Source organism: Brienomyrus brachyistius, chromosome 17 (assembly GCF_023856365.1).
Source record: "Brienomyrus brachyistius isolate T26 chromosome 17, BBRACH_0.4, whole genome shotgun sequence".
NCBI classification, from domain to species: domain Eukaryota; kingdom Metazoa; phylum Chordata; class Actinopteri; order Osteoglossiformes; family Mormyridae; genus Brienomyrus; species Brienomyrus brachyistius.
In genome coordinates this window covers 6,414,950-6,428,598 of record NC_064549.1, presented here as the reverse complement: position 1 = coordinate 6,428,598, position 13,649 = coordinate 6,414,950, and the positions used below count along the sequence as shown (strand labels likewise).

Below are 13,649 nucleotides of genomic sequence, written 5' to 3'. Positions count from 1 at the left end.
AGCAGCTGCGCGGGGCTGTTTAATTAAAGAGCACCGATTGGGGCGTGACAGGAAGGCGGCGACTGAGCATGTCCCCGCTCTGTGCTCCTAGGGACGGACTTCTCCCTGCGGGACCTGGGCTTCACAGACGCCATGCCCCCCCGCGTGATGGCCTACCGGACGGAGGTGGGCCTGTCTCACCGCGGCTACGCGTTGGGCGCCGGGTCTGACGTCGACACGGAGACAGAGGGCATGGTGTCACCCGAGCACGCCGTGCGTCTCTGGGGAGGGAGGGGCTCCAAATCGGGCCGGAGCTCCTGCCTGTCCAGCCGGGCCAACTCCAACCTGACGCTGACGGACACGGAGCATGAGAACACGGAGAACGGTAAGCAGGCGCCTCACGCAGGTCATTCCTCAGTTTACATCTTCAGGACTCTGCTCCTGCTGCCTTGTTTGAGTTTGGGTGTGCCGGGTGCTGGGGGGCAGCTTTCTGTTTTGGTTTCATGGTATCGACCCCAGGACAGCACCCCCGCCAAGCCATCGCCCTTAAGGCATCCGCAAAGTGTGTGTGTGCGGGGGGGCATTCAGTCCTGTGAGAGATAACGGGCCTTTGTGAGTTCACATCCCCGGGCCACTATTTCTGACCGAGACTGCAGAGGGTCAGATCCCCACGGTCTTGAGTACAAACAGCCCCCCTCCATCTCAGTAAATTTTTTTACACAGTGCCTTTCACAACAAAGTGAGGTATTCCACCGCTAAGTCGTTTGTACAGGATGGTTCATGAAGCGGTGAAAGGGGGAAGAGGGAAAGAAAGGAACTGCAAGACAACGGAGGAGAGGAACCAAAAATCAGAGAGTTGGGATGGGGGAAAAAAGGCGAATTCAAAAAAAAAATCTGCCGTTGTATCAGCAGAGGGAGTGTGCCGTCACATGGCATTATCACGCACGTGTGTGTGTGTGTGTGTGTGTGTTTGTGTGTGTGTGTGGGCAGCCAGTCACACCTCACAGCAGCGCTGCCCTCCAGTACAGACAGGACCGTTCACACGTGGTCTGGGCAGAACCGCAGGACCCCACACTGGCCATCGTCTCCTGAGTCGAGACGCACATTTCAATCTGCTTATTACAAGTTAATTAAAAGTCTCTCAGAAGCTTAGCCTTCCAGGTCGAACCCGTTTTCCCCGACACGTCGTCTCTTCCTCACTGATGTGCTTTGCTTTGAGACGTTTTCTCTCTTTCTTTCTGCTTGTGTGACTTTTTTAATCAGCAGTGTAAAAGACATAATGAAAACTGACCATAAGACAATTACGGAGTCCCAGACTCTCGCCTAAAATCATTTAAAACGATGTTATGACTTAGTGGGCAGCAGTGTTTTAATTAACCAACCAATTAACAAACACTGTATTTTAATCTTTGGATTCATTGGCCATAGCGGCATTATATTGTAATGCTTAAGCTTTATTTGGCTTTAGATGTAACGCCTACTTAATGAATCTCGCGTCAGTAGTTGTGATACAGACACTGTTGCGTATCCTCGAGGGTGATGACATCACCACAATGGGCAGAACTTCTTGTGCTCTGTTCAGCCATCTCACAGACCTTCCTCATTACGGGGAGCACTACCATGATTGTACCCTTTGTACCCACAATGCACTTAAGGTTTTTTTTAAACTAACTTTGCACATTCATTGATTAAGTTCCCAGCCCTGGAAATTAACCCTGTGCGGTCATTCTAATGGAGCGTGGAGCAGAGGTCACTGGCCAGACCGCTCGTTATCACACAGAGACGGTTCTGACCCATATTAACCCAAAACGACGGCCTGGGTCACCAGTCCATTTAGATGGGACGTGCTGCTGGATATGACAGAAACAGCCGTCACTGGAAATGTCACTGAGCAAGCAGAAACCAGCGAAACAACAGCAGGGGCTGGTCTCAGATCAGATCATCCATCCCTTCTTTCTGTTATGCTTCATGGTAAACATTTTGCTCCAGTTCGGATCTATCCGTAAACGTCGCGGTCGTCAGCACTGTTTTGATGGGAAGGGAAAATCTGGCTGATTTTTAAACGACACCCTTTCACCCCAGCAAAGCGGAGCTGCAAATTAATTGCGAACGAGCCATCCAGTCCGTAGCGGATTTATTAAAGGCAGGTTTTCGTTTAGTGGTTCCCTTCTCCCGTACGATAATGCGGGGCCTCGCTCCTCTATCTGTGCGTCTGACACTGTCTGCAAGCAGCAATGCAAATTAAGCAATTTGTCTCGCGCAGACGAAAGGCATGCGGGGCGGTGGCTTGATGAGCCGCTCGGTATGGAGAGCGCGCGGACCGCGGCCAGACCGGATAATCAGCATGCGGCATGAGCGCCCGCCACGCTAAACTGTAAACAGTCATTACCAGGCACTAAGTGGGGGTGGGTTATTATAAACACCCTCCGCGGCGCGGCGCCCCCCATCTGACGCCCGCCCTGACGGGGCCTTCAAAGCCATGTCATGCAGCGTATCTGTCGAGGTGCCCGGGTCCCTCAGTTACAGTGACCTGTGACCTGGCCCAGTATCTGTCGACTGCGAGGAGGATCTATGTGACTTCTCATTAGCACTGCTGGACCTGGGCTCGTGTTTTCATGGGACTGACATAGAGGCCACCCCCTTTGGACCCCCCTGCCTCACCATGCCCCTAAATTGTTCTGCATAATTATCAATTGTCATTCACAGAAAGGTACACATACTGACCATATCTGGGGTACTGAACTGGGGGATTCTGGTCCCAAACACATTTTAATCTAAGCCACACGATCCCCACCTCCTCTCCCACTCGGCAGATTTTATCATCAGCAATCTGCTCAGCCAATTTTATAATCGGGAACCCCCCTACTACCCCCCTTGTAATATTTTTACTGCTCTGTCGCTGGCTGCGGTACCGGCTGGTGAGGCCCGAGCGTGACTCTCATCTTGTGGTTCTGCAGGCCTGCCTTAATCAGAGCTCATCTGGGACGTCGCCGTCCCGCTGCGGTTTGGCAGACCTGCCAACGGCCTGCGGAATATTTTCCTTTCTTTTAATTTCATTTGCTTTGCTAATGCGTGACCCATAGCGTAACCTGTGCTTCCTCTGAGTCCCAGTGATGGAATGGCTGTGTTTGTCTTGTCACTTTATCCTTAAGCCAACATCTGTCAGTGTTTACAGAGAGGACTCAGAGGGCTGACGACAAAGCAGGCCCATTTTTAAGCGGCCCAGACCTTTCTTCACAGTGCGTTCGATACTCATTGCAGCGTATTAATTAGATCTCCCGAAACGTGCCGTCATTTCGTGCTGAAAGTTATCATTGACGTTTTCTTTCACTCCTGGGCGGTGTGGGGGTCCTTAACTGGAGGCCCGTGTCTCACCCGGGTTTGAGCCTGGGAACCTGAGAGCCTGAGACTGTATCTGTAAAAATATGATTCAGTTCGAAGGGGAATACGTAAGTCACCTGAACACCTTTAGATAACATGACAATAGATGGCTGCACTGCCCATCGCTCAAGGGAGTATACAGGGGTGGGGCTACGGGGCACAGGCCTTAGCTGAATGCTGATTGGCCCCCGGAATGCCACCACCCTTGTCATGCACCATTTTGAAACATTTCATTGGTTAATGATGACTTTGGCCCCTCTGTATGAATTATGGCCCCTCTTATGCCCTGACCTGACCGTTAATACTCCAGGAATCGCCCCTGCTATGACTGATCTTCCGTCATGTCCGTTAAGCATTTCCCTGTTCCTGCATGTATCCTGAAGTCACCTAAAGTGTGAGTTTGGAAGTGATACATAACAGCTTGCGTGTAAGTTTGCTTCAGTTTAGCCACTTAATTTGCAGCCTTTTCACTTCATTAGTGTTTTTTTCTGCTCCTCCTGGGTTTTTGACGTACAGGATCCACTTGGCAGCCGTAAGGAGCCGTTTACATTGGTAGGAAATGGAGGGAAATGGAGGGTGGATAAATTCCCATGAAAATGGAATGGGGGGGGATCACAAATGATGGAAGGAGGCCTGAGCCCCCAGAGAGTCCTTGCGAGAGCCAATAGCGCGCTGTCAGTGTGTTAAGGGGGGGTACTGGGCAGGCAAAGAGTCCCTACGAGAGCCAATAGCGCGCTGTTAGTGTGTTAAGGGGGGGTACTGGGCAGGTGTGGAGTCCCTGCGAGAGCCAATAGCGTGCTGTCATTGTGTCATTGGGGGGTACTGGGCAGACAGAGAGTCCCTACGAGAGCCAATAGCGCGCTGTTAGTGTGTTAAGGGGGGGTACTGGGTAGGCGAAGTTTTATGGCCTGCATGTGATCTCCATTAGTGACCCTCATTCACGCTCTATGTTATCTGCAAGGCCTCAAGCACAATAAAACCACCCCTTTCACAAATACAAATGGGCATATTCTGCTCTTCTGGAAGAGAACTTCGCGTCCTGTGTCTGTAATTCTCCTTTTAGGTTCCCAGTGAGCCTCATGCGGTGACACTTGCAGCCCATCAGTCACCGTCAGTCAGCGATCAGCTGTGCCTGGTCACATGGGTTTATTTAGCTCTTTTGAGATCTGCTCATAGCTACACAGGGACAGGCCACACTGCACAGGGACGGACCGCACTGCACAGGAAGGGACCGTACTGCACAAAGACGGACCACACTGCAGAGGGATAGACCGCACTGCACAAGGACAAGCGAACATCTGCAAAAAATTCTGCTAAATCTAATCCATTGCCTCGCAGGCCTTGATAACCTGATAACTAGTTAATCCAGTTACCGCTGCTCAGATGGAGCACCGTACATGTGCGTGAGGCATGAACTAGCTGCCGGAGCAAGAATGGCAGGATCTCGGCGAGAGAGCCGGCCGACGGACGGCTGACAAATAGCTGACAGACGGCGGGTGGTGTGCCGCTGTAGCTGGGATGTGGTCCGGGAGACGACGCTGTGACATCACATCGCTCTCCAATCCGGTGCTTTCTCATATGCATTCCCTGCCTGTCGCGTTAAAACTCCCAATAAGAAACTTCTAGAAGAATTTGCCTGTCTTCATAATGGCTTATTTTACAGCCTTGTGGAGCCATAAATTTTGATTTCTCCACATTACCCAGTCCCCGGTAGATTGTGGACTATAGCATTACTGGAGAGCTAGGGAATCCTGCGGAATGGACTGTGCGCCCTGCTTCTGGTACTCCGCAGTGCATTTAGATGAAATACACCCCAGATCTCAGTGAGAGCTGTAATGAAGTGTGCCCCCTTCTTGCCTGGTTGAGCATCCCAGGGATGCCGTGAAGTGTTGCGTAATGTGTGTTTCACGTCGCCCCAGGCCATCCTTCACAGGGCTTGTGGTCTTACTCGTTTACATGTAAAATAAAACCGAAATTCAGTTAAGCAAATGTGCTGTCTGAGAAAATGAACTCTTAAATTGAGAGTTTTTAACAAAGTGGAAAATGCACATTTTGTCCAGGATATTAGGTAACAATCATTGTCTCTGTTAAACGCTTGTAAGTAATGTGGCACAATATTTGTCATTTGATCCTCTAGGTCTGTCTTTATTAATTAATGTGTTGGAATCGGATATTCCATGCAATATCTGTGTTCTTAATGTTAAGGGCTCACGTTGTTTGTTGGGGTCAAATTATCAAACGTTCTTGCAGTAAATTATCATATTTCTTTTTTATTTGTTATAGCATTTCTCCCTCTCTTCCCTGAAGCTAAATACAAATAAGTTTGCCAGAAACCTCCTCATGAGGATTAAAACAAAACCCAGTCAGATTATAAAATACCACTGGTGGAAGAGAGAGGGTCCTATAGCTGCATTTCCCATCTCTGAGGATCCCACGACAGTCCATGTTTTTGCTCCCTCCCAGTGGACTGTCGGCGGGTGGGTCTTGCAAACTAGGTTGGGAGACACTGCAATAGAGAAGCTCGGTACCAAAGGAGGGTGGTGAGGATTGTCAGGAGGACTGTCTGTATCGTCAGGGGATCCTGCAGTATTTGTCAGCAGAGCTCAGAGATCAGGAAATAGCATTAGCGCCTACAGATCTTCATGTTCCTTACTTTATTAGCCGTGTGATTGTAAAAAAATCAGGCAGAGTACTGCTGTATCTCTGCTGTCGTTCCATGTGGCTGGAAACGGATGGGACTGAAGACATCACAGTGGTCCCATTGGGTCACATTTGTTTTCCTCCAGTATGGAAACAGCTCTGGGTTTGAGCTGACAGTCAGACCAGTCTTAATTGCACTGGCTCGTTAAATACTGTTTTATTACCTGTGGGCGTCATTTGCATCCCCTCCCCCTCCCCGTTCCTGAAAAACCACTCCTGCCTTGGTAATTTGTGCCTAACCCTAACGTATATTACGCCCCCCGCTGATATTACTGTATCGATCCTTCACAGTTTATGGCTGTTGTCAGAGACAATTTATTCGTTTTCCGATGGAGATCCATTCCCAGGCTGCATTTCCAGCGTCTCCCCTGGATGCAGTTTCCGGCCCATATGCCGGCTCTGTGATATTGTCCCGGCCCGTATCCCAGCTCTGTCAGAGCGTCCTGGCCTGTATCCCACCTCCGTCAGAGTGTCCCGGCCTGTATCCCAGCTCCGTCAGAGTGTCCCGGCCCGTATCCCAGCTCCGTCAGAGCGTCCCGGTCCGTATCCCACCTCCGTCAGAGTGTCCCGGCCCGTATCCCACCTCCGTCAGAGTGTCCCGGCCCGTATCCCAGCTCCATCAGAGTGTCCCGGCCTGTATCCCACCTCCGTCAGAGTGTCCCGGCCCGTATCCCACCTCCGTCAGAGTGTCCCGGCCCGTATCCCAGCTCCGTCAGAGTGTCCCGGCCCGTATCCCAGCTCCGTCAGAGTGTCCCGGCCTGTATCCCACCTCCGTCAGAGTGTCCCGGCCCGTATCCCACCTCCGTCAGAGCGTCCCGGTCCGTATCCCACCTCCGTCAGAGTGTCCCGGCCCGTATCCCACCTCCGTCAGAGTGTCCCGGCCCGTATCCCAGCTCCATCAGAGTGTCCCGGCCTGTATCCCACCTCCGTCAGAGTGTCCCGGCCCGTATCCCACCTCCGTCAGAGTGTCCCGGCCCGTATCCCAGCTCCGTCAGAGTGTCCCGGCCCGTATCCCAGCTCCGTCAGAGTGTCCCGGCCTGTATCCCACCTCCGTCAGAGTGTCCCGGCCCGTATCCCACCTCCGTCAGAGTGTCCCGGCCCGTATCCCAGCTCCGTCAGAGTGTCCCGGCCCGTATCCCAGCTCCGTCAGAGCGTCCCGGCCCGTATCCCAGCTCCGTCAGAGCGTCCCGGTCCGTATCCCACCTCCGTCAGAGTGTCCCGGCCCGTATCCCACCTCCGTCAGAGTGTCCCGGCCCGTATCCCAGCTCCGTCAGAGTGTCCCGGCCCGTATCCCAGCTCCGTCAGAGTGTCCCGGCCCGTATCCCACCTCCGTCAGAGTGTCCCGGCCCGTATCCCAGCTCCGTCAGAGCGTCCCGGCCCGTATCCCAGCTCCGTCAGAGCGTCCCGGCCCGTATCCCAGCTCCGTCAGAGCGTCCCGGCCCGTCAGAGCTTCCCAGCTCCGTCAGAGCGTCCCGGCCCGTATCCCAGCTCCGTCAGAGCGTCCCGGCCCGTATCCCAGCTCCGTCAGAGCGTCCCGGTCCGTATCCTAGCTCCGTCAGAGCGTCCCGGCCCGTATCCTAGCTCCGTCAGAGCGTCCCGGCCTGTATCCCACCTCCGTCAAAGTGTCCCGGCCTGTATCCCAGCTCCGTCAGAGCATCCCGGCCCGTACCCCGGACCCGTCAGAGAGTCCCGGCCTGTATCCCGGCCCCTGAGCAAGGCCCTTTACCCCCAACTACATCTTAAAAAATGTGCATAACTTTGGATAAAAGGTTCTGCTAAATAAGTGAAACGAAACAAAGTGGCAGGAGATGTGTTATTTATGCAGCATGATAGTATCTCGAAAAGTGAGCCTTTGCAAAGTTGTCAGTGAACCTGTGAGCATTGCTGTGCTAAGAAAACTCCTATAATGCTGCTCTGAATCTGTAGTGATGAGAATGTCGGCATAGTTAATGTTTATTTATTTATTTGATTAGAGAAAGCAATTTTCCACTCGAATACTTTTCGGTAGAAACATCTATCAGATAAGTCCCACTTGATGAGGAATTGATTAATGGAAACCTTGGGAGATGAGGGGAGAGCTTAGCTAATTTCCATGAGGTTTGTTGAGTGCACAGTAAACATCTCATGGAGACGTTCGGAACAAGAAGGTTTAATATCAATTAAAGCTCATTGGAGTAAATTACAGCTTTCGGATGCAGGTCTTCGGTGACAGTATAACGACCCATTGATATGATGCAGGCTCAGCAGAATTGCACACAAAGCAGTGTGATTTTTATTGAGCCCATTCAAACCGAAGACGTAGACACAGATGCTCTCCATAGGGGGTGCCGACATAAAGGAGAGAGAGAATACTGTGATTTTGTGGGTTTCCACCCAGACCACTCAGCCAGGGCAGACATGCTGGTGTCTCTGATCTCCTGCTGACTTCTGGGTGATGCTGTAACAGACTCAGCCCATGACTGCCTGGCCAAACCTGTGGTGTCTAGTTGGATTTATGGGTGTGTCCAGGCCTGCCATGATTAGAAAGCAGGGAGTCGAATGGCTGGACAGCAAGACAGATGCCGATGTGTCCGCCTGTCACTGTCCTCAGGTGCAGGCAAGGTGTGTCGGAGTCACACTACAGGAGGCCAGGCTCTGTTTGTGTTGCAGTGTGGCCTAAATTGTTATAATCGTCATATCACCGTAAAATGCTTCCACATTCCCAATAAGGTATCTCAGTGTCAGCATCTTGTACAGTGTTTGCCATCTTCACAGATTCTGGGCACAGTGATGCTTGTGATTAGTAGGAACATGCAGTGCAGTGTGGTTAGTAGGAACACACGGTGCAGTGAGGTTAGTAGGAACATGTGGTGCATTGTGGTTAGTAGGAACACATGGTGCATTGTGGTTAGTAGGAACACATGGTGTAGTGAGGTTAATAGGAACACACGGTGCAGTGAGGTTAGTAGGGACATGGTGCAGTGAGGTTAGTAGGAACACCTGGTGCAATGAGGTTAGTAGGGACACACGGTGCAGTGAGGTTAGTAGGAACACACGTGCAGTGAGGTTAATAGGAACACATGGTGCAGTGAGGTTAGTAGGGACACGGTGCAGTGAGGTTAGTAGGAACACCTGGTGCAGTGAGGTTAGTAGGGACACACGGTGCAGTGAGGTTAGTAGGAACACACGTGCAGTGAGGTTAATAGGAACACATGGTGCAATGAGGTTAGTAGGAACACCTGGTGCAATGAGGTTAGTAGGAACACCTGGTGCAATGAAGTTAGTAGGAACACAGTGTGCAGTGAGGTTAGTGGGAACACTCGGTGCAGTGAGGTTAGTGGGAACACTTGGTGCAGTGAGGTTAGTAGGAACACTCGATGCAGTGGGACTGACCGAAGCTCTCCGGTAGGTCAGTGAGCAGATCTCAGTGGAAGGGAAGCACATGGCTATTGACATTTGAGGGCTGGCAGGTCCTGTCAAACAGAACAGAACAGCAGTGTATGCATACACCTTGGAGTGAGGGAGGGGGGCAACGAATTAACTCCCTCCTCACAGGTTCCAGCACAATTAACTGGAATGTATCACTGATAATTTTTTTTTACATTTCCCTTTGAAACATCTCTGTCAGTGTCAGCCTCACTGTCTCTGACGCTGGGGCACACGCACTTCAGTCTGTTCGAGAAGCTTTGGAGCAACGCCAAGCTGTTTAATAGGCAGACAGGTGGTTGGTGATGGTTTTGCCCCACCCCCAACCCCAACCCCCACATTAAGATATGCGCCCACTGCACTGCCAGGTGGGGGGCAGCGCACAGGGTGAGGGCTGATTGCTCGGCGAGCTCCCTCACTCTCTGCTAGTGGGGCTGCAGGACACAGGGAATAGCCACGGGAAAAAGATGGCCTGTGTTTTACTGTGACCTTCTCATGTCTGCGGACGGCCCTGGATAGACAGGGTTCCTGATCAGGCCGCGCAGTGGGGGGCGAGATTCACTCCTTCTGCATCTCTAAATGAACTCTGCTGATAGATCATAATCTTGGGGTTAATCTCCCCAACCTCCACTCCCCCCCCCCCATTGTCTATGAACCCGAGATATCCCTTTTTGAATAAGGAAGATGGCATTCCGTGCCGGATGCGTTCCTGCAGCCCCCCAGCTGGTGCCCCTTGTCCAAAGTGATGCCACTCGCAGTTTCAGCATCCTGTGTTTGTACGGCTGCACATTCTGTCGCGTCTTTGCGGGCCGAGTCACAGTGGCGACGCACTGCGTTTATTCTCGGGCCGGCTCGTGTTTACACTGCGTAACAATCGCCCATGAGGTCAGAGCAAACAGTGGCAGAGAGCATGTCAGCACAGGCAGACCAGTAAGTGCAGGGACCCTTAAGCTGAGATGAATGCTTTAAATGCTTTTTTACAAAAGCAGTAAATCATCCATCCATCTTTCTTAACCATATACCCAGTCATGTGGCGAGCCTTTCGCAGGCAGAATAGCGCATGAACCCTGGAGCTGTCCGGCCAGTATGTAGCCGAAATACTTTGTTGGATTCTTCCATTAGCAGGGTGGTGCTGATGCTTTCGGATTTACGCTAAAACCTTGCATCCCTTTGCTATAAATAAATGATGACGCTCCTCTTTCGACATGTCTGTTGCCTGACGGCGCGTTAATAGCGTAACGCGCATCTTGGGCGAGGCGGAGTGTTGGCTATATGACACCCAGCTAGTTCACACGGTACGACACACATCCGCTGATTTGCAGTGTGACTCAGTGGCGACGTTGGTGGCACCTGCTCGCTCACCCCCTGCCCCACCCCCCCAAATCCCCGCCCCCGTTGGCCTGGGGGTTAAAAAGCAGTACAGGACTTGTAATCTGTCAGGATGGCTGGAGCTGCGTCTGGCGGGAGAATTAAATGTGCCTGAGTTTTCCAGGTGAGGTATGACGGTCGGGTGGGTGGCTGTTATTGAGTCTTCATCGTCCTCAGATTACTGTTCAGTCCGGTGTTCCCTGTGTCTGTGGGGCTGGTTTGCATCCCCAAAGCTATGCTGGAACCGCATTCATGCCTTCTCCCTTTTGGCCATATCCAAAATCACGGGTTGTATATAATCTGTCTGACTTTCAGCATTTCCTCCAATAGCGAAGCTTCTTCTCTGGAAATTGCTGAATTGTATTTGCATTAAAATACACATTTTCAGCAGATACTTTTATCCAGAACAACATGCTTTGTGAGGAAGCAGCTCAGACGGAACCCAGAGCCGTGGATTAAGGGCCTAATGGTAATTGCACTGACCCTGGGATTCAAACCAGCAGCCTTCTGTTCTCAGGCACAGCATCTTAACCTGCAGAGCCACTTGCCTCCTGCTCGTCTCATTTCTGTCTCTGATGCACCTGAGCGAAAGCGACGCCAAGGAGGCAGTTTGACAAATGATCCTTATGTAAAAGCAGGTATCACATCTGATCTGACTGTGTGTCTGTATCCGGCCGGCCGTTCAGCTTAGATCTCAAGTGTCTTGCAGCCCCCATTGCCACATCCTGATCCAAAAGGTGTGCCCCCCCAGCAGAACATCCAGAGCGCTGGCTGGGCCTCACTGGCACTGTGTTCCGGCCACTTGACCCGCCTAAATCAAACTGGTTTATGAATCGCCGTCTAAAACTGGATGCAAAGGGAAGATCACTCAGGGTGATGGTCTTCCGGGACTCGTGTTTAACCCACAATGCCTCTGTTGTCTGCCAGCTGAATATATTTACATATATAAACGGCTTTCTGTGCTCCGGAGTATTCTTGCACCTATATAACAGTTTGAAAGTGGCTCCTTTGAGCACTGCCCACACAAAGGCTGAGCCATTACTCAGAGAGTAGCGCAGTTCTGCCGATGCAGGCCATGTCTCCATATTGAAAGCCATATTGCTACCATCATTGTTTATAATATTAGGAAATGATTCTGCACTGGCAGAGCGGCCATGTCCGCATGCTTGCCACGTCACTGATTAACTTTCACACAAATCTAGCCTTGCAGCTCATGCACCGTAGCCGACAGACATCTGCACCCCCCCCCCCTCCCGGGGGACTGGTCCACGGATAACCATGGAGACCACGCTCCTTGTTCCCCTCTATCTGCTAATCATGGCCGGGCCGCTCTGCCGGTAATTAGCTGTCTCCCAGGCGGATAGAGATGTGCGCTTCTGGCTGAGGGCTTCAGCTGGCCGCTCCTGGCTAGGTGTCCCTCACAGCGGCCTTAGGGGGGCGCCGCACATGCTCCGCTGACCCGGAACTGGGTGCCCATTGGTCGCTGTAACGTGAGGGAATGGAGGAAGAGGATCATAGCAGCTGGTAGGCTTTCTTCCAGCAGCCCTGCTGCTCTTTGGAATGTTATAAATCCATAGCAGTTCTGCAGGGTGAACACACTGGGTCACGTGGCAGTTCTGGGTGTACAACACACTCAGTGCTGCACGTAAAACACACTCAGTGCTGCGCGTAAAACACACTCAGTGCTGGGCGTAAAACACACTCAGTGCTGGGTGTAGAACACACTCACTGCTGGGTGTAAAACACACTCACTGCTGGGTGTAAAACACACTCACTGCTGGGTGTAGAACACACTCACTGCTGGGCGTAGAACACACTCACTGCTGGGCGTAAAACATATTCAGTGCTGGTATGTAAAACACATTCAGTGCTGGGTGTAACACACACTCACTACTGGACGTAAAACACAGTCTGTGCTGGGTGTAACACACACTGATTGCTGAGCGTAACACACAATCTGTGCTGAGCACAACACACACTCGATGATGACTGTAGCACTGATTGTAGCATTCACTTGATGCTGAGCGTAACACACACTCACTGCTGAGCATAACATGCAGGCTGTGCTGAGCGTAACATACTCAATGCTGAACATATCACAGCCTGTGCTGAGTGTGCCATACTCAATGTTGAACATATCACGGCCTGTGCTGAGCGTAACATACTCAATACTGAGCGTAACACACTCAATACTGAGCGTAACATACTCAATACTGAGCGTAACATACTCAATACCAAGCGTAACACACACTCAGTGCTGAGCATAACGTACTCAGTGCTAAGTGTTACCCTTGGCTGCTGCCTGCCGATCTCCCCTGTCATCTCCACCCCAACTAATGAGCCTCTCGATTGGCTGCACTGGACCGTGTTTCTCTGTTAAGTGTCCACTGGCTCCTGCGAAGTGACTCTCCACAGGCCCCCAGCTCTTTCTCGCTCACTCTCTCTCTCGCTCTCATGCTGCTCCTTCATCTCTGGCTCCTGTTGTCCTCGTGAGGAGAGAGGGCGTCGTTCAAACCGGCCAATCAGCAGGAGATCCAGCGCTGCACTGGCGATGACAGCTTGCGGCAGAAATCGCTAGAACTAGATAAGAACACTCTTGGCCTTTTCGAAGCCCGTGTATTCTGTCCAAGTCACAGGATGAGAAGAAACCTGAAATGCCAATTAACAGGGAAAGGCGATTAATGGAGGCAGAGCTCAGTGACGTGGACAGAGAGTCAAGAGAGCCTGTACTTCGCACTACAACACAGGAAGTTGTACTAAGCATGACTTTATATGCCAATTGATGTCACTTGTGAGCAGTTAGAACATTATCTGTA

At 51.6% G+C, this 13,649-nt stretch overlaps 1 protein-coding gene across 7 annotated transcripts in view; it reads left to right on the top strand.

The window, feature by feature from the left end:
- Positions 1–13,649, top strand: part of tenm4 (teneurin transmembrane protein 4) — a 135,682-nt gene that overhangs the window by 44,732 nt on the left and 77,301 nt on the right. For all 7 annotated transcript variants that reach the window (XM_048982009.1, XM_048982008.1, XM_048982007.1 and 4 more), the window contains exon 3: positions 92–364. In XM_048982009.1, coding sequence (XP_048837966.1) covers positions 92–364 — 273 coding nt within the window. The remainder of the gene's footprint in view (positions 1–91; positions 365–13,649) is intronic.